Source organism: Hipposideros armiger, unplaced genomic scaffold (genome assembly GCF_001890085.2).
Source record: "Hipposideros armiger isolate ML-2016 unplaced genomic scaffold, ASM189008v1 scaffold_10, whole genome shotgun sequence".
NCBI classification, from domain to species: domain Eukaryota; kingdom Metazoa; phylum Chordata; class Mammalia; order Chiroptera; family Hipposideridae; genus Hipposideros; species Hipposideros armiger.
In genome coordinates, this window is record NW_017731360.1 from 1,649,431 (window position 1) to 1,677,274 (window position 27,844).

At 44.9% G+C, this 27,844-nt stretch overlaps 4 protein-coding genes across 8 annotated transcripts in view; 2 read left to right on the forward strand and 2 right to left on the reverse strand.

Moving 5' to 3' along the window:
- The window catches only part of MTF1 (metal regulatory transcription factor 1), a 38,433-nt gene extending 14,482 nt beyond the window's left edge, over window positions 1-23,951 (forward strand). Inside the window, exons 4-11 of one of the 2 annotated variants that reach the window (XM_019658250.1) lie at window positions 913-1,044; window positions 3,033-3,106; window positions 3,541-3,677; window positions 7,306-7,383; window positions 14,028-14,124; window positions 15,229-15,824; window positions 18,977-19,040; window positions 20,214-23,951. In XM_019658250.1, coding sequence (XP_019513795.1) covers window positions 913-1,044; window positions 3,033-3,106; window positions 3,541-3,677; window positions 7,306-7,383; window positions 14,028-14,124; window positions 15,229-15,824; window positions 18,977-19,040; window positions 20,214-20,644 — 1,609 coding nt within the window. In that variant the 3' untranslated portion in view covers window positions 20,645-23,951. The remainder of the gene's footprint in view (window positions 1-912; window positions 1,045-3,032; window positions 3,107-3,540; window positions 3,678-7,305; window positions 7,384-14,027; window positions 14,125-15,228; window positions 15,825-18,976; window positions 19,041-20,213) is intronic. The other variant, XM_019658258.1, reaches the window with a different exon arrangement.
- On the reverse strand, window positions 11,720-13,999 carry LOC109391082 (E3 ubiquitin-protein ligase RNF170-like). Its single transcript, XM_019658322.1, has one exon. The coding sequence runs from the start codon at window positions 13,447-13,449 to the stop codon at window positions 12,673-12,675; it is 777 nt and encodes a 258-aa protein (XP_019513867.1). The 5' UTR covers window positions 13,450-13,999; the 3' UTR covers window positions 11,720-12,672.
- Window positions 23,952-25,988: 2,037 nt separating the features above from the next.
- On the reverse strand, window positions 25,989-27,654 carry CUNH1orf122 (chromosome unknown C1orf122 homolog). Of its 2 annotated transcripts, none has more exons than XM_019658335.1 (3): window positions 27,025-27,654; window positions 26,731-26,932; window positions 25,989-26,465 (listed from the first exon to the last, which is right to left on the reverse strand). In XM_019658335.1, the coding sequence occupies exons 1-3, from the start codon at window positions 27,057-27,059 to the stop codon at window positions 26,370-26,372; spliced, it is 333 nt and encodes a 110-aa protein (XP_019513880.1). In that variant the 5' UTR covers window positions 27,060-27,654; the 3' UTR covers window positions 25,989-26,369. The 2 variants fall into 2 exon arrangements, with proteins under 2 accessions (XP_019513880.1, XP_019513888.1); XM_019658343.1 differs by having other exon boundaries at window positions 27,158-27,649.
- The window catches only part of YRDC (yrdC N6-threonylcarbamoyltransferase domain containing), a 7,309-nt gene continuing 6,728 nt past the window's right edge, over window positions 27,264-27,844 (forward strand). For all 3 annotated transcript variants that reach the window (XR_002125712.1, XM_019658293.1, XM_019658307.1), the window contains exon 1: window positions 27,264-27,663. Coding sequence is in view for 2 of the 3 variants with exons in the window: in XM_019658293.1 (XP_019513838.1) it covers window positions 27,284-27,663 (380 nt within the window). In the remaining variant the exon portion in view is untranslated. The remainder of the gene's footprint in view (window positions 27,664-27,844) is intronic.

Consider the following 27,844-nt stretch of genomic DNA (forward strand, 5'->3'; position numbering starts at 1 on the left):
TTTTTACCCTGAGAAATGGGGAGTGGTCCACTCAGTAGGCATTTCTCTTTTCCACCATTTGTACGAGGAGACTTTATATTCGTCTTCAGCTTTGGGTATAAAATAACAAGCATAACAATAGCTAACACGTAAAGGGCACTCGCTGTGTACTGGGCACTGTTCAGAGTGCTAATCCTCACAGCAGCTGATAAGTGAATGGAAGCACAGGGAGGTTTTGTAACTGGCTCGAGGTTCCCCATCCAGCAAGAGGCGGGACCCGGGTCTGAGCTCCTGGCAGTCTGGCTCCAGAGTCACGCCCGTACTGCCATTATGCTATATACTTCTCTTTGAGCAAGCAGTTTTGGATACTAATATATTATGGATATAGAATTCTTATGCACTTGATCTTTGTTTATCTTTTAAAACCATTTTTAATTTTAACAGGGTTATAAATTCTCAATGTTTACAGAGCAGATAGTTCTACAAGGTCTGTTGTACCACCCCATTTCTCCCCCTTCACTTGCAACCAATTTCTACCCTTTTAGCTTGATAGTAATATTTTTATATTTATCTCCATGCTTTTATGTATAATATTAGGCTTATATTGCTCCTCTTGATTTTCCCGTTTTAGGATGTTGACATCCCACTATGTAAGTTACGGGTTTAGCTCTATTTCTTCTTCCCCCGTCGCCATCAGACATGGCACCCTTCCCCAAAGCCCATTCGCCCAGTGTAATTAATTAATTTATTTCAATGATTTTTTGTTAAATCAGTTTTCAGTATTTATTTAGCCAGAAATAAAATCACTTTCTTCTCTCATAAAAGATTTTATTTGCCTTAAGCTTACTCACTTGATCCTGAAGCCCATTAAGCGACGTGGGGAGGCTCCGCAGTACATTGTCACAAAGGGCGTTTCTCGGGGCTGTCTTACAGGCTGAAGGCACATCAGAGGCTTCACACAGGGAAGACGTTTAACTGTGAATCTGAAGGCTGCAGCAAGTACTTCACCACACTCAGCGACCTGAGGAAGCACGTTCGAACCCATACAGGAGAAAAGCCATTTCGGTGGGTCTTCCTGTTTTCTATTTGTCACTGACCGGGTATCAGCTGGGTATCTTGATGTACTCTAAACTTTTTCAAAATGGAAAGAAAATTCCCTTCCCCAGTTCTTTGGCAGTGTTAGCTCTCCCCAGGACAGCTATAAGAAACTACTGCAGATTGGAGGGAAGGTATGGATTCCAGGATGATGGCTTTCTGCCTCACATTGCAGATGATGGCTTTCTGCCTCATTTTCTCCTTTATTCTGAAGAAGCATTTATTGAAACTCACTTAGGTGGTAGATATTTTTTATCAGTGCTAGAGAAATGCTAAGATACGGGCTCTCCTCTTGAGAAACTTAGCCTGGTGGAAAAACACAAGTAACCAGACAGCATCTGAGACTGAGATGCCCAAAGTGCTTTGAGCACAGGGGAAGGGGTACCTACCTAAGATTCAAGGTGAGAAGACGAGGAGGAGACAGAAGGGGAGATGAAGGGTAAGAAACTTAGGCTAGTGGTGCAAGGATTTTATTTTGTTACTTGGTTAGTTATTCCTTTGTAAAATCTCGTGTGTATACACAAACATATAGGAGCATCCATTTTTATCTATGTATTCAATTTATGCATAGTATATACATCTATATTTAATAAATACAACTGTAAATGTTTAAGCTTGAAGGAAGGACTTGTATCATATATGTACTTTCTTCTGTATTCATAGCATGTAACATAATTTTAGGTATTCAGTAGGGATTCGAAAACAACTTAGGGATGATTATGTGACATTTTTAATAAGATTATCAGTTTATAAAGACTCCCCCTAAATATAGATGTATTACTGAAAATTGCTCATAAACAATGTCTTTGAATTCTGACAAGAAGGATTGCCGTTATATTCATGTCATTACATATGCTACCTTCTCAAATCACTCATCTCATTAGGATACCAAGAAATTGAAAAGTCTTCAGGGATAGTCAACTCTTAAACACCAATTAAATATAATCGTGTTTTAAAATTACAGATGTATTTCTGAGTCATGGCCCCTATAAAAGCAAAAGTATTTAGATTATAGTCAGTCTCCAGATGCTATGACACTTATGTCCCCTTAGGGCTATTGAGGGGGCTCTGATTTCCATTCAATCATGTGTATTTTTGTGATAATTAATACTACTAATTTTTTCTTGGATATTAGATGGGACTTGAGACACGATGACTATAGGTAATTACAAAGTGAAATCCTTTAAAGAAGCCTTCTATTTAAAGACATAAGATATTTTGGCTTAAAAGAAAATGCATTCATTTATGTAAGTAGTAACTGAATATCTGCTATGTGCAAGAACTATAGCAAACATGAAGAACTGCATGAACCCTGCCCTCAAAAAGTCTGCCGTCTAGGAGAACAGATAGTGAATGTATACAACGGAGATAAAACAAGATTGGAAATAACAGGTGCCATAAAATAAGTGTGTAGATAAGTGCCTTCGGAGTTCTGGGGAGAGAAAGATTACTTCTGGCTTTGGTTATCAAGAAAGTAAAAGAGGAAGAAGTAAATCTGAAGTAGACACAGAAGATTATAGATCAATTATTACAGCCAATATGTTCTGATTTTGTTCTAGTTTTATAGTTCAGGCTCCATGCCTATATGAAAGCCTCTGTACCCACTGCTGGCATTTGTAATACTGCACTGGCAGTCGATGGGCTCTTATTGTCAATAGAATTCTGTTAAGTAATTCATCAAAAGGCTTTTATTGTCAGGGTTCTCAACATGTACCTTACCTGTAGGACAAGAAATGCTTATTCTGGGCCATCAGTTTCCTCTGATCTCTCATTTGTCACTTTACTTTTCCAGGGTCTGGATCTATCATCATTCCCTTTCTAAAACCAATTTCATCGATATGATCTTGGTTTTCTGAACATTTGTTTGAGTTGGAGTTTGTATTTATATGAGATAATGAAGATAAAAGCCTGTTAACTAATGACTGCTATTTGTTTTTTTACTTAAACTGCTTATTTAGGTGTGATCATGATGGCTGTGGAAAAGCATTTGCAGCAAGCCACCACCTTAAAACTCACGTCCGTACACATACTGGTGAGTTTACGTTAATTTTTATTTTTTACTTTAACCTTCATCAAGCCAATACATATCTGTTTCCTTTGAGACCTGCAGAGCTTTGTAGAAAGAGGAAGCCTAATCAGCTTAGCGTTCACCTATAATGTTTGACTTTCAGAGGTAAAAGGATCTGAAGGTTGGACTCAGGAGTAAAACCTTAAGAAAAAGATACTAAAGAAAAAAACCTGGGGAAAATAGTCTCTTTGAACTTCCCAGGAGCAGGCAATTTCTCAGTGCTTTCCTCTACATTAAGTTTTAGGACTGAGATGAGTAACATGTAATTATCTAACTTATAACAGCTGTTACCTGAACTCTCATAAGAATATTTACTTTCCTCTTTTAGGAAATAGTAGATGTCTTAATCCAGTGAAATGACTTTCTGGTTAACTGAACACTCCTTGTCATTCTTGCAGGCGAACGACCCTTTTTCTGTCCCAGTAACGGCTGTGAGAAAACATTCAGCACTCAATACAGTCTCAAAAGTCACATGAAAGGTCACGATAACAAAGGACACTTATACAATGCACTTCCACATCACAATGGATCAGAGGTGTGTGCCATGTTTTGTCTCTGGTGTTTATCTGGGCACCACAGAACAGCACCAGTTGTTTGTATATCAAAATAAAAGGTCAAAACGTCTTCTCTGTGCATCTGTTAGTGAGAGGGAAGAAATCAGGGCCCAGACCTGTGTCTTTGTGATGGGGCAGTAGACGCCAGAGATTTCACCAGGCTCCCTGTGCCTCAGCCTCTGACCCAGCTCCACCTCCTTTCTGTCAGCTCGGTGGAAGCGTGTCTTGAGACCAGAGGTCTCAGGGTGGCTTCCAAAGGGCCAGCCAGAGGCTCGAAAAGGGTATTATTTTCCCATTCATGTCTATAAAGTGGTATCTCTGTACTTGAGTTTGGAACACGAATTAGTGCTTTGTTTCACACAACCATTAGTCGCTCATTGGAGAGCCAGACAGAGTTAGGGTGGTCCCTTGCCCTTTTGAATTGTCTGTAGACCAGATGGCTTGAGAGCCACTGTGTTAAGGCACTGAGCCACAGAACAAGCCCCTGCAAAGTTTTAGGCAGTTTTGTCTGTTCTTCGCCAAGTTCCTACAGCTCCTTCCAGAGAGACCTGGTATAGATTTACTGTTATTATTTCTTATGTAGTATTAGGGACTTACTACCGTGTTTCCCCAAAAGTAAGACCTAACTGGAAAATAAGCCCTAGCATGATTTTTCACGATGCTTGCTTGTAATATAAGCCCTACCCCAAACATAAGCCCCAGTTAAGATCTTCAGCCAGACATGACTGTTTGAATAAGTGTAGATTTGTGTACATGAACAAATGAATAAATGTAGATAGTTGGAGCAAAAATTAATATAATACCTGGTCTTATTTTCGGGGAAACACGGTATATGTCGTTTAAACCTAGGAAGCGAGTACTATTATTATCTTACTACTTCATAGCTAAAGAAATTGAAACACACTGACCCCTTTTTGAATAATGAGGTTCTTAAAGTATGTAATACGATTTTGATTTGGGGAGAGACAGCATACTTTAATTCTGTGGTTTGCAATTTTTAACAGCAAAGGATCTCTTTAAAAGGACTCCCCCCTCTGTTTTATTAGTAATAATAACTAACATTTACTGAATGTTTACTGTGTGCCAAGTATTTTGCTAAGTGTTTTTGTATCGACTATCTCACAAGAGCTCTGTGAAGTCAGTACTGTTATTATCCCCACTAAAGAAACTTGAGGCAAGGAAAAATGAAATAACTTGCCTAAGCATCCAGAGCTTGTAATTAGTCTAATAGAGGCAGGCAGTCTGACTCCAGAGCCTGTTTCTTGACCCCTGTGATAGAAGAGGCAAAGTCGCATTCATTGTGAAGACTGCAGCCCCTGGAGCTCAGCTGCCTGACTTCAGATCTAAGCTTAGCCCCCAATCGGTTGGCCTTAGGCAGATGGCTTCTTTGTGTCTCAGCTTCTTCATCTGTAAAACCAGATCAAAATATTAAGATTTGAGAGTCTTTGTCTACCAAGCTGCGTATATTAAGTCATGGTCAGTTTTCTCATTTTTGCAACAATCCAAGGACAGTGTAAGTGCTGACCACCTCTAAGCATTGTGGGGCCCCAGTGCCCAGTGTCAGACCTCATCTTCTCTGGATCACAAGTCACCCTCCAGGGGAGGGAATCTCCTCTAGGCTCAGGCTTTAAATGCCATCTCCATTGCCCTTGAGTCCTTACTTTATATCCAGCCTGGATCTCTTCTTGAACGCTAGCCTTGTATATGAACTCAGCCTCCCACTTGACATCTCCACCCAGATATCATCATCTACTCTTTCAAACTTGGCATGTCTGGACCCGTTCCTCCTGCAGTTTTTCCCATCTTAGTAATTGGCACCTCTGTTTTTCTAGTGGCATCGACCAAAAGCCTTGGAGTTTTTCTAAATATCTCCTTTTTTCCTTATACCGCACATCCACTGGCAGAGTCCATCGGCTCTACCTTGAGCATGTACCTAGACTGTTCACTTCTGATTACTTCATCCAAGTCACTACCATCTGGATCCTGGATTATTGCTGTAACCTGCTAAGTGGTCTTCTTGGCAACTTTTCCCCCTTTTCCTCACTCCCACTCCACCCTGACACAAACTGTTCTACATGTATCATCTAGAGTGATATTTCTGAATGTAAGGCAGATAATGTCTGTCCTCTGCTCATAACCCTCCAGTAGCTCCTTGTATCACTTAAAGTCAGACTCTTTACTGTGGTCTACGAGGCCCTACACTCTGGCTTGGTCACTTCTCTCACCTAATTTACTTCTTTTCCTCTCTCTTCAGCCATACTATCCTCCTTGTAGTTCCCTGAACAAGGAGGAACTATAAGACATGATGAAGAGGGGCCGGCCGAGTGGCTCAGTTGGTTAAGAGCTCGCTCAAGAGTGTGCTCTGAGCAACAGCGGTTCAAGTCCCGGCCCGAGCTGAGCAGCCGCTGAGCTGCCAACAGGTGGCAGGATGGCTCAGCTTAAAAAAAAAAAAAAAAGAGATGATGAAGAACTCTTAGATCTCTGAGCCTTTGCTCTTCCTGTACCTTCTGCTTGAAACACTTTCCCTGGATATGTGCATGGTCTGTGACCCCTTTCCTTCAGTATCTGCTCAAATACCACCTTAACTAAGAGGTCTTCCCTAATCTAATAAAAGGGCAGCTCCTACCCCAACATTCCCTATTCCCCTTACCCTCCATAGCCCTTATTATCATCTGGTATACCTGCATATTTATTTGTTTGTTTGCCCCTCCCCCCAGCCCTTCCCTCCTCTACAATACAAGCTCTATGATGGCAGGGAGTTTGTTTTGTTCATTAGTATCCGTGGGCCTAGAGCACAGTAGATGCTTGATACCTAGTTAATGCCTACTATACCTGATACATAGTTAATGTCTATTATGCCTGATACATAGTTAATGTTTATTATGCCTGATACATAGTAGATGTTTAGTGAATATTTGTTGAATGCATGCATGAATGGGAACATCTGATCCATGAGATAAGCAGGGTTGCCATATAAAATATGTGAATTGCAACTGGCAATCTAGTAATCCAGAGTTCAGAGTTAGTCTAGGCATCTGTATTTGAATAGTAAAGCCTCAGTACCGCTCTGCATAGTGATCCCTGAGATGCCCATATTGGAGACCAGTGATAAATGGAAGGAAGATGGACTTTCAGTTAGAAGCACCAGGTTTGTGTTCTGCTAATTAGCTATGTGATTTTGGACAGTTCTCTGCCAGTCTTTGCATTAATTTTCTCATATTTAAAATGGGAATGTAAAATAGTACTTCAGAGTTTTATATAAATAGGAAATGAGGTCATGTGAAATCACTTTGTAAATGATAAGACCAATTATACAGATATTAATTTCATATTATCACAGCTTTTGTTATTCTAGAGCCCGAGTTGTGAGATGATTTTAAAAACTCATTATTAACCATCTTTAAGAACTGTAAGAGATTATTCTATGAATGCCAGGCTTTTAAAAATTGAAATAAGTTGCATAGCCCTTGCTTTAGATGGTTTTATATCTCTCTAGGTAACACATCTAGACACTTGGCACATTGTAATCAAGTGTTTTGTTACATGATATGTTACTATAAATCCTGATTTTTTGTTGTTACTCAATTAGAATTTTTTTCTCTTTTACAGGATGCAAATCACTCACTTTGTCTGAGTAACTTGAGCCTTCTGTCCACAGATTCTGAATTGCGAGAAAATTCCAATACAGTAGGTATACCTGTGATGTGGGTTCAAGAATGAAGCACTCCCTTTGGTGGGAGGATTGAGGGGCCCCAGTTTTTAAAGTCTTCCAGATTTATTTGTGTTCAATGACTCTTTAGGGTTTTTTGTTTTTGTTTCTGTTTTTCTCCTGATAAGAGCTCTCACAGGAGAGGTTCTTCTCTCTGATGCCTTAATGGCTTTTGACTCAGGTCACTCACTTGATAACTTTCTGGCTGCAGAAAATTTTTCTTTATTCATTTAGCAAATATTTATTGAGTGCCTACTCCATTAGTCAGTGTGTTGGTGCTGAGCTTGTCAATGGTAAAAATGTAGGCGTGGTCTGTCCTCAAGGAGCTTAAAATTACTTCCCTGGAAGGAGGAGCCAGAATTCTAGTTTCCAGACTTCCTCAAGCCCTGCCGGCCTGGCCTAAGTCAGCCTTTGCCTTTCTTGGAGCTCACCACATTGGGGTTTTGAAGGCAACCTCCTCTGTAGGCCCTCTGCTAGAGGACAAGCCCACTACCTCTAGTCTGACTGCTTCAGTTCACTGTTTGGAATGTCCCTGTGATTCCCGGCTCTGTGATTGTGCACTGTAGACCACTGCGTGAAGCCTGCGCTTAGGCTGCTTCATGAGGATCTGTCTGCTTCACTGTGCACCAGCGCCGGTTGTTCAGTGTGCGTTTTTTGTTGTTTTTTTTTCTGCTAAATAAATATAGCTTAGGTTAGATTTTTCTGAGTGTATGTATCATAAATAAGAAGGAAACAGTACGACAGGAAGTATTTGAACAGAGACTAAATGACTCAAGAATGCTGTGAAAAAGTTTTTCTCAAAGTAGAGTTAGCTGCAGCACGTCTTGACAATGTAGGTCCTTGGGCCTCACCCCAAGTCACAGAGTCAGTGTCCTCTAGGAGTGGCATTTGACACTGCATTTTTATATAGGCACCCCGAGGCCTGGGTTCTGGTAATGGCAGAGTTGCTGTCATCAGACCAACTCTCCCCTGCTGGGCAAAATATTAAAAAAAAACAACTTGAAGGCACCAGAGAGCAACCTAAACAGGCAAAGGTAATGCTTGGAAGAAGTGGCCACTTGGAAGACAGCAGATGCCCTTGGATGGGTTTTCAGGTTTTATGCTTAGCCACTCAGGGCAAGCCCTGGTTAACACCAAACAACATGTCCAGGCTACAGTAAACAGTCTTACTGGCTTGATAAAGCAGAGGACAGTGGTCAGGGCTACCAAAGCACCTGGAAAATGAGGGAACATAGCCTGGAAAGGAAAGAACCACAAAGGGGGAACCCCAAGTTCTATGTATAAACTGTCTAAATCTCTAGTGGACCCCTGAACTGTGAACTTCAGCAAAGGCTGAAGAAGTGGACAAAGATGGCAGCTGCTGTCCATTGCAGGAAAGACAGAGTTTGGAGCTGGCACATAGTCGAGTTGATGGACTGTTAAAGCAAACACGCTTCCAAGAAGTGTAACAGAATCCAGAGTCTCTACAGCATATCATTTGCAAGGTACAGGGTAATCCAAAATCAGTAAACATATGAAGAAACAGGAAAACATTACCCCTGCTCAACAGAAAAGGTAATCTATGGAGACCAGCCTGAGGATGAGCCAGATGTTACACTTAGCGACAAGGGTTTTTAAGTAGCTCTTAGATGCTCCAGGACATACAGAAATATACTGGTAATGATTGAATATATAGGAAATCTCAGCAGAGAAATAGAAACTATAATAAATGTACCAAATGGAAATTCTGAAACTGAAAATTTATCTGCAATAAAAAATTCACTGGATGAGCTTAACAGCAGATTGGAAATGACAGAAGAATCAGCTAAACCGAAGATAGGTTGATAGAAATTAACCAGTCTGAAGAACAAAAATAAAAAACAAAAAAAACATTAAATAAGCACTTCATATGATTTTTATGCATACTCATATTTCAGAGCTAATTCTGTAAAAGAAACTTCTATACTGGGTGGCCTAGATGTCCTCTGAGCTATGCAGTTTAAGATCTCTGGGTACAATAACTCTTTAATCTCAGAGATTGTATTAAATGGTTTAAGAGTCCACTGACTGAGGAGCCTTCTGGAGCCCTGGGGTCACTAGGTGAGGAATCCTGGTGCACGGGAACATTAAATACTTGTAAAAAGGGGGAATCGTTTTCTGCCACAACTTATGTCAGCAGGAGACAGGCTGCTCCATCCCTTGGAGTCAAATTGCATACTGTGCCCTTGTCGTTCAGCCTTTATCCCTGAACTGGAAATAGTCTCATCTTTAGCCTTTCAAACTAAGGCCACAATTCCTTGAGGTAATAAGATTAATTTTGCTTTGCTTTTTTTTAAAAAAATTATGAATTGTTAAAATCCAAAGATAAATTTTTATGTGATCATCATTTTGTGGGTTCCTGGGCAGCCAGCCCGTGCGTATACACGTCCTAGAAGTGAACTCTGATTTGCTCAGATCTTTTGCTAAAGGAGGGCTGAAGCAGGTAGAGAATGCTGTCAGCTGTTGAGCTTCAGGGTCCGTCCTGGTCCCAGACGCTCTCAGTGTTCTTTCATCTCTTTGCTCCAGGCCCCAGAGGCTCAGCCTGTTCTTATCTCTTCTACTTTTGGTCGCTGCTCCCAGGGGTTTTACCCTGAAGCCTGGCAGTGGCTGAATCACAGTCCCCTCACTCAGCACTTTCCTTTTTCCTTTTTTTTTTAAATTTAAAAAAACTTTATTAATATTAATACACTTAGAAAAGTACACCTGTAGTAGATGTACAGCTTAATGAATCATAATTCATCACATCTAGGTAACCAGCACCCAACTCAAGAAATAGAACATTCCCAGCACCCCAGAAGCCCCCTTCAAGCTCCCTAACAGCTGTTCATCTCTCCCTAAGGATAACTCTATTCTGACTTCTAACAAACAACCTACGATGAAGTTTGCCTGTTTTTGTGCTTTGTATAATTGTAGTCATGTGGTATATACTCATTTGTGCTGGCTTCTTTCTTGCAACATTATGTTTAAGAAATTCACCCACATTGTTGCATATAGTAATAGATCATTCATTCGCTTTGCTGAAAAGTATTACACTAAATGAATATACCACAGTTGGTTCTTTCTGTTTCCCTTGGGTATTTGGATAGTTTCTAGTTTGGGGGCAAATATAAATAGTGCTGCTGTGAACATTCTTGTTTATAATCTTTCAGAGTCACGCAGGCTCGCTCCTTTTTAACAGTGTTATTGCTGATGATTTGTAAACAGGTAGAACAAGAATAACAACTATGAGGAAGATGAAAAGTTTATACTTAGTGGTAGGTGTTAGCCCACTATTTTTCAAACTGAGTTGTACCTCTTTATTGGGTTATAAAATAATGGTTTATAATCAGCATTTTAAGGACATCAACAGAATAGAAAGTGCCAGAAGACATGCTGCACGTAGTAAGGATAAGCTGTGTCTCATAGACTTGTGTTTCTGTTATACTTACAGGGCTACGGATATAATAGGAAGCATATGTATACGTACATACTGTATAATATAAAATGTATTTCTTACTTTGTATCACGATGAAAAATTTGAAGGCCACTGTCTTGCCTGTGATTCTTAACTCCCTGTGGACTGGAAATGGGCAGCCTCACGTAGATTTCTGCCTCTAGCTTCTGTCATACTGGCAATCAGATTCACTCAGCATCCCTCTCATTCTTCTAGACCAGCGGTTCTCAGCCTTTCACAGGGGTCACCTAAGACCATCGGAAAACACATATTTTTGATGATCTTAGGAACCGAGACACCGCTCCTCTATCCGTCTCCAGGCCCACATGCAGATACGCCCACATACGAGTACCCGGCAGCCCTGTGAAAGGGTCATTCGACTCCTTTGGGGGTCGCGACCCACAGGTTGAGAACCGCTGTTCTAGACATGGAATCATGCTAGACTAATTGGCCCCTCTTGGCTCAGAGGGGCAGTTTCTTCTCCGAGGAACTCTCGAGGCGTGGAGAGTTCTGCTCACGCACGTCTTCCCAGCCCCAGAGTGAGCCTTCTCCCTCCCAGAAGCAGAGCTATTGCAAAATGACCTTACAGCACAAGTTGGTGCTAGGGCCAAATCTGGCCTGAGGAGAGGTTTTATTTGGCTCATACAGTGCTTTTAAATTGTTCTCAGGTTACTTGCTTTTAATTACAAATCAGTAGATTTCACCAAAAAGCCCAAATGAGGGACCGTTCTTGAGCTCTGGTCATCCCCAGCCTGCATAGCCACGTGGCAGCCTTCCACTGAAGCCCCTCAGCTGACTGGGAGCATGCCCTCCAGTTTGCCATAGCCTCCCAGTCCCAGGCCCCCCCTCACCCCCAGCTTCACTTATTTCTGTTACTTGTCTAGACTCTTGGAGGTTGACTTTGTCACTCTTGCCTTGCAAAATGCATGGTGGAGGTAGACTTGAGATAAAAGAATTGCTGTTTTTCCCCTCCCCTTAACTAAAGGGAAGCCTGGAGGTGGTCATTTTATTTGGTGCCTATCAGGAGTCGGGTCCTCAAGGCATTATGTGTTTGTTTGTTTTTCACATTTTATTTTTATAAATGCCTCTGGCTTTTTCTTAATTGTAAGTTACAAAGAATATAATGAGTATAAGGCAATCACTACTGTCTGTCATTATGTTTCTTTATATTGTTTGATTCATTACCATGTGTACATATTGTAATATTACAGATGTTATATAATGACCTTGAAAGATATTAGCAATATATTATTGTTACATGAGAAAAACAAGTTACAGGTAATGGACATTATTCAGTCCCATTTTCATGTAGGATTCGGTCTTTTAGAGCAGGGGCAGCACACTTTTTTGTAAATATTTTTTTTATTTTTTTTTTATTGTACAATATTTTATTGTAACAAAAATATTTAGATCAATCTCATAGCAATATATTATACAGGTACTCACTGAGAAGGATAAATTCGATAATGTGTACATTTAACAATATTTTACTATACATCCAATTAATCTGAGTAATTTGGAGGAAAAGAAAAAGATATAAATCCCTTTTTATATAATTCTGTATTTTTTCCAGAGACTTTATAGACAACACAATCAAGATACAGCTGTAAATTATTATAATTCTAACCTTAATATTAGAACCTGCAACATGTAAAAATTCCAGTCATGTATTGCTAGGTATTTGCCAAAAAGCTAATCAAATGTTTGTAATACAGCGGTTTTAAGTTTGTAAGATAATATTCAAATGCTTTATACTGCCATGGGTCCTTTTGTCTGAGTTTACATAGTAGCTCAAATACTTGAGTAAACTTTTTTTTCACCTGTTTAGTCTCTGTGTTATCACTTCTCTGTACATAATAGAGATGTAGATAAGCAACAAAAAGATGACAAAGAAATCATCTAAAAAGCCTAAAATTCCAAACAATGCTTCAGGTACAAAATCTAGAGGTGATATAAGATAGAAAAAAGCTCCCATTAAACAAAGTATTATCCTGATACGGAACATCCAGAAAAGGCCCCCGACTGAAAACATTTCCCTGAATGCATGTCTCAGTAAAGTGGGTAGATCCATAATTCTTTCCATAATAGATCTGGGCTGCCCTGAGAATCTCCAGTTATAATCATTAATGTCTTGATGCAGTGGTGCAACATCCTGAGACTGGTCATTGTCACCAAATACTGGTAGCAGTAAAGTTACCGTTTGTCTACAGATTGGACAACTGATTGCCCCAAGCCATGAACCATATCTCCAGTATGCAATAATGCAGGTACCACCGAAGAGATGTCCACAGTTGGTTTCAACAGGGAAGGATGCCTGATGTAAACAGATCGGACAGTACATGTCAGTGTAGAACTGCTGTGGAGCAGCCACAGGTTCATCCTGTTCTGTTTGAAGTTGTTCCCGAAGCACCCTTACTAGTTCTTGGTTTTCTGGGTGAATGTTTTGATGTGCATTTCTGAAAAGTGCATATACCAGGGTAGCAATCAAAGCGAAACTGACCACAACTGCCGCAAGTACTTGGTCACTTACTCCTTCTATGAATGATTCATCATCCAGTTTCAAACTTTTAACTTCACCCAGATAGTTGGCCATTCCAGGTCTCTCCACCGCAGAGGATACCTCGCCAACTCCCGGTGACTGAGAATAGAGATTATTTCCGTGGGCTGCCCCCACCACCCTACCAGGCAACCACTAGCAGTCTCCTTTCTATTTTGGAGTCCGGGCACAGGCGCACGCGCACTGCCGCGCTTCCGTGAGGATGCGCGCGGAGGACCCTCCGCCGGGGCCCGGCGCACGCGCGCCCTGTAAATATTTTTTATTTCATAGACAGTATGTTCTCTGTCACAGCTCTTCAGCTCTGCCATTGTAACCGAAAGCAGCATGGAGAAGACGTGAACGGGTGTGCCTGTGTTCCAAAAAAACTTTATTTACAAAAGCAGGCATTCAGCCTGTGAGTCAGCTTGTCAAATCCTGTTCTAGAGTATTTGAGGGTCCAAATCTTGAGTGTCTGAGTTTTAGAGACATGTATGTCATCTGAAAAGGGAAGTTAGAAATAAGAAGCATATCAAAAGATCATTGTAGTTCTGCTGTTCTACGAGTATGTTCTGTTAGGGTGAAGAATTACCTCCTATTGCGGGTCTCACATCCTTGTCTTTGTCCATCAAACACAGGGCCAGGATCTTAGCACACTGTCACCAGCAAGCATCTTTAAATCAATGTTCCAGAATTCAGATGATACGGCAATTCCGGAAGATCCTCAACAGACAGGTTTGTTATACAGACTCTCTTCCTGCTTCGAGCTTGGCACTGGGAAAGGGAGTTCTCGCCATTGACACACTGAATGACACTCACTGTGAAATATCATTTCAGTTCCTTTGAATGAAGTGACTTTCAGTGAGGGATTAGCAAAGTATGGGCCTTTCAGTTCAATTCCATCTTTTCCCCTACTTCCCTCAGCACATGTGTCTACTTGAGGGTTACTTTCCCTAGACCCTCAAAGAAGAGGGTCTCCTTTTCCAAAAGATCTTGTTGGCTTTAAAAAATGAGAGAGGGCCGGCTGAATGGCACATTGGTTAAGAGTTGGCTTGGGACGCCAGCTCTGAGCAACAGCCGGTTCGGATCCTACATGAGGGCCAGTGACGTTGCGCCCTCTACAGCTAAGATGGTGAACAGCAGCTCAACCTATAGCTGGGCTGCTGTGAGTCGCTGGCGATGGCATAGGCTGCAGTGGGGCTGGCTGGTAGCTGGCATGCGCTTTGGGGAGCTGCCGTGAGCGGCTGTCCAAGGGCCAGCAAGTGACTGCCTCACCTTTAAGAGCGCAATGATAATACCAACATGGGCCAGTGAAGCGACGTCCTCCACAACTAGACTGAAGAACAAAAAGGACAGCAACTTGTCTGTTCCCCTTCCCCCAGTTCCCCAATAAAATTTAAAAAAAAAAATGAGAGGAGCTATGAGCTCTTTCTTCTTCTGATGTGACACCCTGTTCATGAGCGGATAGGACCCCCAGATGTAACATCGGATGCATAGTTCGGACTGTATTTGAATGAAAACCTCTCTCTGGAGCTTTACAGCAGTCAGAAAGTGTGTCATTGGTCATGCCAAAAAGGATGTCAAGCCCCTTTTCTAGAAAAGCTGTAGGACACATTTTTTGTATGCTGAGACCTACGCCAGTTTTTCACACTTAGAAAGTGAGGTTGATTGTAAACCAGAGGTGTCGTTAAATGAATAGCAGAAAGCCAGCCTGCCAGCAATGAAGGAACTGGCTCTGACAGACTCCAGCTGTCTTTGGTGTAGCCCGTAGTGACTGTTTTTGTGGCTCCTATAAGGCTTGGGATATGTATATATATTTCTATTTCTTTTTCTTGCCAGCTGCCTTGATTGAAAGTTTTAATGGTGATGCAGAGTCAGTCAGTGATGTTCCGCCATCCACAGGAAATTCAGCATCTTTATCTCTTCCGCTTGTACTGCAGCCCGGCATCTCCGAGCCACCCCAGCCTCTACTACCAGCCTCAGCACCGTCCGCTCCTCCGCCTGCTCCCTCCCTAGGAACTGGTTCCCAGCAAGCTGCATTTGGCAACCCCCCCGCTCTCTTACAACCTCCAGAAGTGCCTGTTCCCCACAGCACACAGTTTGCTGCTAATCATCAAGAGTTTCTTCCGCACCCCCGGGCACCGCAGCCCATCGTACCAGGACTTTCTGTTGTTGCTGGGGCTTCTGCGTCAGCAGCGGCGGTGGCATCAGCCGTGGCAGCACCGCCCCAACCACAAAGTACTACTGAGCCCCTGCCAGCCGTGGTCCAGACTCTGCCCCTGGGTGCCAACTCTGTCCTGACTAATAATCCCACTATAACCATCACCCCGACCCCCAACACGGCTATCCTGCAGTCCAGCCTAGTCATGGGAGAACAGAATCTACAGTGGATATTGAATGGTGCCACCAGTTCACCGCAAAACCAAGAACAAATTGTAAGTATCATGTTTGAACAGATCCTGTGGGGTGAAATGTATTTACATAGGTTACGTGTTCAGAGGCTTTTCTTTTAGAAAGGAAAATGGCTGTCATATCTGCCCTGAAACATGGAACTCTACCTCTTAGGCATTTCCCCCAGAATCAAGTGGTATAAATCCATGTCGATACTTGCAGTAGGGAGGCAGAGAAACAACCTTCAAGTTTCCCCAGCAGACACTTGAACAAATATTTCATCTGCAATCCAATCCCATCATCTAGGACAGGAGAGTAGTCGTCAAAGTCCAGAGGCCAAAGAACGTTTCAGGAAAGCGGGTTCTGTCGCTAGGGCAGAGGCACGCTGACATGAGGGACTGATAGGACCCCGTCAGATGGAACCGGACAGCAGTGGCCAAGTCAGAGAAATAGTCCATACTCCCAGAAAATGTAGAGCCATTTTCTACAAAAGTGTTTGGTCTTAATGACTAAGAAATGACTTGGTTGTTCAATTAAAGGATTTTGAGAGCCTGGCATTTACCAGATACCACATGGGATATCCTGGGGATTCCGAAAAGTGAAAGCCATGATCTCTCTTTCATAAAAGCTTACATTCCAGTTAAAGAGGCTAAAATGCTTACAAGAAAGTTAACATTACCGGTACATAAAATGCCAAATAATAAAAATGGTAATAGAAAAAGTAACAGCTATGATTTATTGAGCCCTTACTTTGTGGTGCTAACTAAGCACTTTTTAAAAATGAGGATCTAACATGTAAATCATTACCTTATGTACATTCATTATTACATCTTTTCCGTTTTACTGAACAGATAGTACAGAGAATTCCCATCCACCCCGTGTCCCTCTCCGCCCGCCCCTAGTTTCCCTGTTATCAACATCCTGCATTAGTGTGATACATTTGTTATGATTGATTAATAATCAACATTGATACATTAGTGTTAACTAAAGTTCATACTTTACATTAGAATTCACTGTGTGGTACGGTTCTGAGTTTTGACAAGTGTATGATGTCATGTACCTACCATTACAGTACCCAGAATAGTTACATTCCCCTAAAAATTCCGTGTTTCACTTATTCATTCCATCTCCCTCTTCCCTAGCAACCACTGATCTTTTTACTGTCACTATATTTCTGTATCTTTAAATGTCACTCACTGTGCTAACCAAGCACTTGTTAATGCATTACTCACTTAATTACAACAATCCTAGGACATGGGTATGGTTTTACCAATGAGGAGCTGAGGCCCAGAGAAGTTAAGTGACTAACCCAAGGTCACACATAGATGACAAAGCTGGAATTTGAGGATAGACTGATCCCAGAGCCTGTGTTATTGACTATTACGTCATGCTGCTTGATGAGGGGTTCTGAGACTAAGGGCTTATTGGGTCGCCACACAATCAGGTGAGCCTTCAGGTACAAGTAGGAATTAGATGGAGAAAAGGATGTACCAAGTAGGAGAGTGCCTGGGTGGATGTGTGATGTTCTCAGACAAACTAGAAATGTAGGTTAGGGCTAAATAGTGAGAGCACTCAAATTCTATAAACGGGTTTCCAACTGACTCTGGAGGCAACCTAGTACCATTTTCAGATGGCCAGAGTTAACAGAAAGATGTTTTTCAGTGTTATGACCCTACGTGCCTTCATGTGCTTTTTATTGTGTTTTTCTGGATCTGCCCTGGGGAGCTGCATGGAACAAGTGTCATTCCTTTTCCATACAGTTCATTTTCATGTATTTAAATATGGGTCTCATTTTTCCATCATTACCTTATAGTGTCATCTCCTGTAACTTAGCCAGAAGCTTTCGTGTTCCCCCTAGACTCATCGTAGAGACACTTTCCTTTTTTGCCTTAAATGGACAAAAGACAAAGCCCTTTTAAGAGAAGACTTGAAGAAAGTAGAAACCCTACAGCCAATTTAATAGGAAGTGTACTAAAGTGATTAGGGTGATTCCTGGGCATGGCTTTATAGTCCTACTTAGCAATAATATGAGTAGCTAATGTTTGCTAAATGCTCGCCATGTGCCAAGGGCTCTGCATGCATAGTTTCATGTCATCTCTCAGGAGTCTTTTGGGAGGTTCTATGGTTATCATCCCCATTTTTAATTGTTTTTTATTTTGGGTTTTTTTTAAGATTTTTATTGGGGAATTGGGGGAGGGGAACAGCGCTGGGGAATTGGGGGAAGGGGAACAGACAAGTTGCTGTCATTTTGGTTCTTCAGTCTAGTTGTGGAGGATGTTGCTTCACTGGCCCAAGTTGGCACCATCATTGCGCTCTTCCCGGGTGAGGCTGATCAGTCGCCGGCTTCTGGACGGCCGCTCACTGCAGCTGCTGGCCGCTCCTGCTGGCTGCTGGCTATACACAGTAGCCCATGGTAACCCACTGCAGCAGTGGCTGCAGCCTACACCATAGCAGGCGACTCACGGCAGCCCAGCTCCAGGTTGAGCTGTTGTTCAGCATCTTAGCTGTAGAGGGCAGTGTCACTGGCCCTCATATGTGGGATCTGAACCGGGGCCCTCTGGCGTCCAAAGCCAGCTCTTAACCATCGTGCCACTCGGCCGGCCCTCATCCCCATTTTTACAGATGAGGAAACCGAGGCTCTAAGAGGTTAAATCACTGCACTGACTGCAACAGCTAATAAGTGGCAGAGTTTGGATTTGAAGCCAGATTAACAGAGCCCCGGGCCCACCCTTGAGCAACTACCCTGTGCAGCTCACGCACACTGCCCAGGGCCTTCACTGGGGCTTCCCTGCTTGTGAAAGGAAGTCTTAGCCTGTCCTTAGCAGGCAGCTTATCCTTGAAGGGAGAAAGAGCTTCCTGGCCCCATAGAAGTATTGGGGGATGGTGGAGACTGGAGAGTTTACAGGGTTGCTTGAGAAAAGCAGCCTTGCAGGAGCCTTTGGACATGCAGAACCGTGGATTAGGCAGCTGGGAAGACAGCCAAGTAATGGGGACAAAGCAGGCTGCATTGTCCACACTGAATGTCAAACAGTGGGGTGACCTCATGTCAAAGCACAAAACATCACTCAGTACAAAAATCCCTCAACACTGAGGGTTTCTGTCCTCTTGGATGATCATTACAATTGGGGAGGCTTCAGGTCCTTGGAGATCTGCCATATTTGAGTGGCCATAAATGTGATTTTTTTTTTTTTCCCAGCAGCAAGCCTCTAAAGTTGAGAAGGTGTTTTTTACCACTGCAGTACCAGTAGCCAGTAGCACAGGTATGTAATTCTGTGTTCACTTTAAAAGAAAGTCAACTCACTGGGCCCCTTGAGGCACAGCTTGCCCCAGTTTTTAAAACTTCAAAATCAAATTTGTCACATTGTATTGTTTATTTATTAGAGTACTTCATATTCTCAACAACTATTGGAAGTTAGTGCACTTATGGCATAAATACCACGTTTAACATTCTTTAACTAGTAACGGGTCTTTCCCTTTCAGCTACAGCTTTTAAATGTAGCCAGAAAAAAAATCTGAATCACAGTTAATGCTAAAGAGGGCAGTTGTTAATTCACTGGACTCTTTTGTAATTACAGTAATGAAGAAATAGTATCTGGGTCAGAGACTATATAGAACTAAAAGGTCCCTTTTTTAAAAAAAATCTCTTTATAGATTAAGAAACTGGGGCCCTGAAAGGTTAAATGACTCGCCCAGCATCACAAGTGAGTTTGTGGCAGAGCCAAAGTGCTAGTTCTCAGGTCTCCTGACTCCCACTCCATTCTCTTGCCTCTTGGTCTTGGGCTCTCTTGAGACACGCAAAGCCTGTCTGAATTCAGAGAGTGTGTGTGCACGCAAGGCTGGTTGTGTCAAAGGAGATTTACCGACACCTACTGTGTGTCAGAGACCAGGGCTACGAAGATGAGTGAGATGTCCTAAAGGAGCTCAGAGCCTTTTGGGCAGGCAGAACTGAACAAACTCTATACGGTGTGGAGAGAGCTGTGTGCACAGTCCCAGGCAGCTGCCCTCGAGCCAGATCTAGCTATAAGCCTGCTGGAAACACTGCCTAGAGGCATCAGGAGAGGAGGGGAGTGAGCTGGGGCTGCAGAGATGAGAAGAGTAAGTTCTCCGGAAGAACAGCAGAGTCTGGGGAGTTTAGGCAGAAGAAAGCGACCGTACACTCAGAGGTAAGAAGAACATGTTAGGAAAAGGCAGGTGTCCGCTGTGCCTGGCGTGGAAGGTGCAGGGGGGAGGGTGGCTGGAGACGAGGCTGGAGATACAGGGTGCATCTAGGTGGTGTGTGTGTGTGGCTTTCTCAGAAAGAGGTACTTGGTCTTGGAGCATGGCACCCACCCTCTCCATCACTCCTGCCTCCATGGCACTGAGCTCTCACCTAGTCTAGACACCTCTGTGCCCTGCAGCCACTTGAAGAGCAGTCTCTCTCGCCTCTCTCGCAGGGAGCTCTGTCCAGCAGATTGGCCTCAGTGTTCCTGTGATCATCATCAAGCAAGAGGAGGCATGTCAGTGTCAGTGTGCGTGCCGGGACTCTGCCAAGGAGCGGGCGGCTGGCAAGAGGAAGGGCTGCTCTTCCCCACCCGCCCCAGAGCCGAGCCCCCAGCCCCCCGATGGGCCCAGCCTGAAGCTACCACCGCAGACTTTGCCCTCACCCTCTGTGCCCCTGTCATCATCCTCCACCATGCCCTCTTCCTCTGAGCAAAGCAGACAAGCAGAGACTCCTTCAGACCCTCAGACAGAAACGTTAAGTGCCATGGATATGTCCGAGTTTCTTTCCCTCCATAGCCTGGACACGCCATCCAATCTGATTCCCATCGAAGCACTACTGCAGGGGGAGGAGGAGCTGGGCCTGACCAGCTGCTTCTCCAAGTGAAAGGACTCCGGGAAGAGAGGCCGAGCAGGAAGCATAAGGTGTGATGCCTCCCATCATGGGGTCAGCAATTTGAAGGATAAAGAAATCTGTTTGAAATCTTCACCTTTCAGATGTATTTTCTTTATTCATATCCCAGGAGCATCCATTTTAAGGAACTGATCTTTGGGGGAAAAAAAAAAAAACCAACAAAAAAAAAGCTAAGTTATAAATGAACTGTTTGGCTGCACTGTATGTCACTTTTGCTTATTGTCATGTGAACTTGGAAATTAAGGTTACTCGTATGCATAAAATTTCTGAATGAAAGGGTGTGGTTTCCATCAATCTGATGCTGCCCATCACTTGCACTGGGGCTGTTGTGGTTTGGACAGTGCAGTTCAGTGGTCGAGTGTCGCTCCTCCCCGTGTGTCTTTTGAGTCTGAGGCTGAAACTTGCTTGGAAGGCCAGACCCTCGCTCCATCAGAGAGGGAAGTGGCGAAGACAGGTCAAACAGCTGTGAGCTGGACAGGAATTAGGTGAGATGGTTTTGTTGTTGGCGCTTGGTGTCGGTGGAGCCAGCAGCAGCACAAATGGGCAGCTGAAAGCCTGGCTGGAGGCTGTGGGGATGATCTGATACTGCAGGGGCTCTGGGTGAGCTGTTGACAGCTGTCTATCAATGACGCATGTGCAGAGCAGGCTCTAGCAACATGATCACAGTCTTTGCTTTCCTGGTTCTTTCTGTCTCTCGGTTGATTGCCAGAGTTGGCAGATCACAGTGAATTTTTCTTGGGGAACATCCCTGTTTTGTCCGAGAGTGGACATGTGGCTTATGGCCAGTTTCTGGTTGGTGCTCTGCCTTCCTTTAGTGGTGCTGTCTTCCTCAGAGCAGAAGAACTGCATTTTGCTTACAGGAGATGGTGTGGCTTGATGGGAGGTTTTTAAAGGTGGTATGTAATTGGCAGACCAGGTGTCCAAGTTCCAGGTTCTAGCCGGGTTTTTGGTTGCCCCCTCCCATTTCTGCCTCTTACCCCTCCAGATTTTGCATACAGCCCAGTTCAGTGCAAAGAAGGATGTGACTTTTTCAGCTTAGTTCTATGATGTCTAAACAAAAACAAAAAACACAAAACTATCTTCTACTCAGGGTAAAACAAAAAAAATTCCCCTTCCACCAAAAAGCCTGAAATGTTGCAATAAATTATCTTATTTGGAATGTTTCATTAAGTTGTGTTATAGGAAAGAATTCTTTTTTGATTTGTGTATAGAATTATATCCATCTGTCTGCCTTTGGCTCCCAAGTCATTGCCTCTAAACATAAAATAAGTCTGCACTAAAAAGGGAAAGTTTCTGTCAGCTGGCTTTGTTAATATGAGAGCTACGTGAGCTCAGAAACTGGGCACAGCCCAGGGTCTAGACTAGGCCTCTGCTCCCCAAGAGCCCTGTCCTTGCCTTGAGCGAGGAGCAGCCTTCCACAAACAGGGCTGCTCATCTGAGTCGATGATGTCAGGCAGAAAGCGGTCATACTTTTGCCTTTCTCTTCCACTCCCTAATGTAAAGAGATCTGTATTTCTCACTCGCCTGTTCTGAGCCATTACTCAGAGCCAGCCAAGACAGTATCCAGAGCAGATCATTTTGGGAACCAGAGGCCCTATGTTTATACCAGGATGTTCAGGAACAGACTTGGACAAGAGGGCAGTGGTGGTAAATGCTGTTACTGCCATGAGGCGACATAGGTTTAGCCACAAGCAGCTGGTGATTTCTCATTCCAAGAACCTAGGCAGGAGAATCAGTGTCTTTTTCACCTGCACTCCCCTCCCCAAAAGGCTGGTGGGTCTGTTGACCATTGACCTCAGCAGAAGTTGATAAGGCAGGAAGAATCTTCTATTATCACAGGGCGTTAGGGTAGTCTTTCAGGAAAACCGACTGCTCAGCATGGGTTGTCCTTGGCTATCTCTGGACCTTGCACCCATAGGAAGCTTTGAGGTAAGACCCTTGCTGTTTTCTCGACAACTTCTGGGAGAGCAGTACAGTGGGATCTTAAAGGTAGTTCACATCAGAGGGCAGGAATGACCTCCCACATTCCTAGGCTCACCTAGGATTCGGTTCCCTGGGTGCTGAGGTGGGATACAGGAGCCCGGGGGGAGGCCACCGGAAGCATTCATGGTTTAAATATTGCTTCTTTCTGGTTAGCCAGGGCTGTGCTTGTGTTGGGCCTTCCCAGGTCAGTGGCTTTTCCACTCTCCAAAGACTGGGTGTGATGAAGAAGCGTCTTAAAATAGTGTTTAGGCTGACAGATTTTTCTAGTTGAAGTACCTGCCTTTTGAGGGTGACTTGAGATTACAAGGGGGACGATCAGATCCAATCAGCTTTTGAAAAACCACGAGTGTGCTTAAAATGCTAGTGAGTGGTTGTGAAGAGCAGGGTTATTCCACAGGGTAGGCGTTCTTTCCTTCCTCTTCCAGCACTCTGCCTCCCCACCCCTTCCTAGAAGCCTGGCATCTAGTGCCAGGGACCTTGGAGAAGAGAGGGCTGCTGACTACAGTGGAGCCAGAAAGAGCCTTCATGGAGAGCATGGTTTCCCAAACCAGGGACTGAACCTAGGGTAAGGGTAGGGGAGGTCTGCAGACTTCTTAGCAGGTGAAATCCAGCCTTTTTTCCTTTCCATGGTAACCATAACCATTTTCAGCCTGTAGATTTACACTTCCAGCTCCCACTAGCATCTCTAGTTATACTGCCCCTTGACAGGGTGCTAGTCAGCATCAGGAATTGGAGTTCATGGGCTTCGGCAGTAGTAGGACTCTGGCTGGCACTGCCAAACTGCCTTAGTGAATGTGGCCCTTCCCAGGCACATGGGTGGGGCATTGAGGGAAAGTGGCCCTGCCTTTCCTGGCAGGGTCTGGCCAGCCTCATGGGGGCATCACCAGATTGGTGACAGGAGTTGGTGTCATTTATTAAATTCCACCCTTTTAGAAGGAGATCATGGTACAAAGTCTAGGAGGGGCCTTACGGTGTGAAGACCCCTCTGGGTAGAAGTAAGGGACTTCTCTTCACCATCTCTGGGAGAGTCAGTAAACTGGAGAGTTTTACCTTCAGGGTCAAGGCAGTGGACTGATGGGGATAATGGAGGGTGGGTGGGTTTTCCTGAATGTGTCCAGAAGGACGAGTTTGCAGAACCTCATATTGGTATAGTAAAGAAATAATAAAATAAAAAAGCACTTTAGGTTATTTTATCTTTAACCCAATTGCTGCAATTTCTTTTGTGTATGTGTGTGTGTGTACATGTACACACACACACACACACACACACACACATACACACATATATATACTTTCCACAAAGTTTTATTTTTTGCTCAGAATAAAAAGTTAAATTGAGGTGTGATAAAAAAAAAAAAAAAAAAAGCACTTACCTTAGTGCAATATGTGTAGCTTGACAGTCGTTGTCCCATGTGGCCCTGGCCTGGCCATGTTTTTCTGCTCCATCAGCCCTGTACCAGGAGGCTGTCTTTAGGGAAACACTATAATGCATTCTCAGCAACTGCTCAATCTATGCAAGCCTTCCCTGTGTGCCCGAGGGCGCCCCCTCAGGCTCTCTGAAGAACTGCTGCGGGTCCTGTTTGCTGACTGTTGAGGCCCTTTTTTCATCACTTCTTGCACGCTTGCCTTCTTTCCCCGCTTCACCATTACCAAGTGATGCCTGAAAGGAACAGGTGGTTCCTAGGTATAAACCTGGCACCTTCTAGACTTTTATATTTGTAATCATGTCCATTGTCCTTAATCTTAAAAGACTTCTCCAGTCACTGAAACCATTGATTTGTGGAACTGCAACAGTATTGCTGGAGTTTATAATTTCCCTACATCACCAATCAGAAATATGTTTGAGGAGGGGGGTCAACGTGAGCCATTTCCATATTGCTCCCATACTGCCCCTGTTGGTTCTTTAAGCAAAAAGGCCTCCAGCCTTCATTAAATCCAGTAAGCAAAGCTGTTAATAATTTGCTTTATTAAATTTTTCCTTCCCCTTCACTCCCTTGTTGTCCCCCCTCCCATCTCCTTTTATCTTCATTCTCAGGCTGCTTATACAGTAGTTTTAAAATATACTTCAGCCAAAGCAGAAAGATTTCCATAGATCCAATATGCAAATTGTTCTGTGACATGGGAATTGTCCATTCCTTAATATTGGGGATGGGGGAGGGAACAAAACTGAATTATGCATATTTCTGATTGGTAATCAGTTTAGCCTATTTCCCCTTGGATAGTTCTGGGGGAGAAGGAAAGGGTCCTATTTTTTTTCTCATGCTCTTTGGGGAAGCTGATGATCACTGGGCATTTTTGTTACTCCTATTTGAGAGAGGGCTTCTCAGTCTGCACTGAAAAATGCAAATTAAACTGGATCTTTATGTCAATGTGTACATAGTACAAGGTTTTTTACTGAATGCAAAGTTTAAAACCACACACTGCCCTTTTGGTGGTGTACCTGCTGGGCCAAAAATTGGGTGATAATGTAGTGTCACTTTCTCAGCTCAATGCAGTTTCTACTCTTTTTCTTATGGGAAAATTTTTCATAAAACCTTTTTTCACCAAAACCCAGGGATGTTTTTTGCAATATCCTTGTTATCTTCGTAGTGGTGCCAAGTCAGAGGCCTCTCTTGCCCTTCTCGCCTGTGTCCTCAGGCCTCCCCTTGGGCGCTGTTTGACTCAACAGTCTACATCCTTTTTTTTTTTTGAGAATGTGGAGGTGGGGGTCCGAGTTCAAAGTGGCTGTTTCTTTTCCCTGTGAACTCCCAGTCTCTGTTTGGAGAAGTTGGCTGGAAACAGGTTTTTGCTGAATATCTGGCTCAGATCTGGCCAGGAAAGGCAAGACCCACGAGAGCCTCTTTCTTGATATACACGTCATTGGCCGGAGGTATTGGTGACCGTTCTTTAAATCCCAAATAGTTTCATTTGAATCATGTAAAAGCCTATCAAATTCATTTAAGTGTGAAACATGGGAACAATGGACTTCCACTGAGCGATATGAAAACGTTACAGGTTCAGTACTTCCAAAGGAAGAAACCTCCAAACCCAAAAAAGAGTAAATATGAATTTGTATTTTTGAAGAATGTGAAATAATGGTGTTTGCTTAATTGCTCATTTTGTATAAACTTAATATTGTACTTTAAAATATCTGCTAAGAAGTGAAAATTTAACTTTTTGGAATTGAAAAAGCAATATTAAATACTAATGAAATCCTAATTAAATGCTTATTTAAATCTGGTAGTATCTGTGGCATTTTTCCCCAACCCTGCCCATGGCTGACAGCTTTCAACCACTTCCCCCCCTCCCCAGCCATCAGAGTCTTAGGGGACAGAAAGGAAAGGTCGGTCACCAGGAGAGTCTGCAGGTTTCCTTTTAATCAAGGCTCTGCTAAAAGTGTTTTGTGGGACTAGGAGCCCCCAAAGCATGAAATGGACATGTAATACCACCTGGATCCCCCAAAGCAGGCCAGACCACTCTGGCGAGCACTTCTGGTCTGCCCAAATCCGGGTAATCAGACTGGGTATTCCTTGGCTACATTTCAAAGCTCAGCACTGCCTTCAGCCAAGATGAAGTGGGAGTAACCCAGCTGCTAGCAGAGCTGCCACCCCAGGCTGAGCGCCAAGATCCAGCCGCCGCCAGTGAAGACTGGCCCCTTTACTGAAGGGAGTTGTTCAAAGAGTCCAGCCAGCAGCCCCAGGAAGGGAGAGAACTCAGGGCAACCGGCTCGGGATGGTCAAGGCTCCGCAGCTCCATCACCAGCATCCTTTGGAAAGCCACCTCTGGCGGAGACAGCTGGCTGTGGGGGCGCCCCGGGTTTTGCTGAGACGTTCTGGTTGGGACAGAAAGGAAAAAAGTGAGGCTGGGAGGAAAGGCCTTGGATTAGGCCCCACAAGGATATGGCCACTTGGCATTTGGATAGCACTGAACTTTTCAGAGCCTCTCGCCCAGATGAAAGGAGGCGGGGTGTGTGGGGGTGTGGGGGAGGGTGGTAAAGCGGTGGGGGCACTCTCATCCTCCAGGGGAAGCTAGGGCTTAGCAAATCTAGCCAGTGAGCAGTTCCCACCTCCCAGGCCCAGCCCGGGGTGGGCACTGACCCCGCCACCAGCCGGCTCCGGGCGCCGACGGCCCAGCTGCCGCAGCATCTCCTCGCAGGCGGCGATGGTGTCCAAGAGTTGCCGCTGCCGCTGCTCCACCGCGTCCAGCAGCTGCTGGGCGCGCTCATCCCGGGGCGGCTGCGGGGGTGGCCTCCCGCCGAGCCCCAACCCCGCCTTCCCACGGTCCACGCCGGCAGCCTCCCTGCCCGGGAGAGAGCGAGAGACAGACGGTCAGCGCTGGCGCTGGCGCGGGTTCCGAGCCCATTCCCCCCGCCCCGACGGGCCCCCTCTCACCCCCGTGACCAGTCTGAGCCCGGGCCCCATTCCATCTCCGCCTGCGCGCCCCGACCACCGCCCCCCTTTCCGCCGCCCCCCTCCCCAGCGCTGCGCTAAGGCTCTGCAAAGCTGCGCCCCGCCCCGTCCCCACCGGTCTCCTTCAATCCTCCTGGGGGCCGCGGTCCCTTTAAGTTGCCGGGCGCGGAGGTGGGGCCGAGCCTCCCGGACCGGAAGCTGGCTGGGCACGTCACTTCCTCCCGGAAGCGGGTCTGAGCGGATGTCTCCGGCGCGTCCGTGCAAGGGGCTGAGGGCCGCGGTGGCTGCCAGCGTGGGGTTAAGTGAGGGGCCTACGGGCTCCGCCCGAAGCGGCCGCCTCCTCCGCCCTCCGACGACGCCGGGGGCCCGGCTGTTGCGGCTCCCGGGGAGCGGAGCCGTGCGGGCCGCAAGCCCGGAGCGCGCCGGTTGGACCGAGGCGCTGCGGGCTGCGGTGGCCGAGCTGCGCGCCGGCGCCGTGGTGGCCGTCCCCACCGATACGCTGTACGGCCTGGCCTGCTCGGCGAGTTGCTCGGCGGCACTGGACGCTGTGTACCGCCTCAAGGGCCGCAGCGAGGCCAAACCGCTGGCCGTGTGCCTGGGCCGCGTGGCCGACGTCTACAGGTAAGGCCGCCCCGACCCGGCCCCGCTGGGGGCGGCACCGCGGGAGGGGCTTCCGGTGACAGGCTTGGGAGACTGAGGCGCAGAGAGCGGGAGGGGCTTGTCCAAGCTCACCCAGGAATCCGGAACTGGAAATGTGGATGGAGCACTTACCCTCTGCAGGCCCTGAACGAGACACGCAGGG

What these genes read in the sequence shown, in the direction of transcription:
- LOC109391082 (XM_019658322.1), bottom strand. Translation starts at nt 13,449, where the DNA reads ATGGCCAACTATCTGGGTGAAGTTAAAAGTTTGAAACTGGATGATGAA.
- CUNH1orf122 (XM_019658335.1), bottom strand. Translation starts at nt 27,059, where the DNA reads ATGGAATGGGGCCCGGGCTCAGACTGGTCACGGGG. An exon ending in GGCTCAGACTGGTCACGGGG is followed by an intron (nt 26,933 to 27,024) that starts GTGAGAGGGGGC and finishes TCTCCCGGGCAG; the next exon opens with GGAGGCTGCCGGCGTGGACC. An exon ending in CGGAGCCGGCTGGTGGCGGG is followed by an intron (nt 26,466 to 26,730) that starts GTCAGTGCCCAC and finishes TGTCCCAACCAG; the next exon opens with AACGTCTCAGCAAAACCCGG.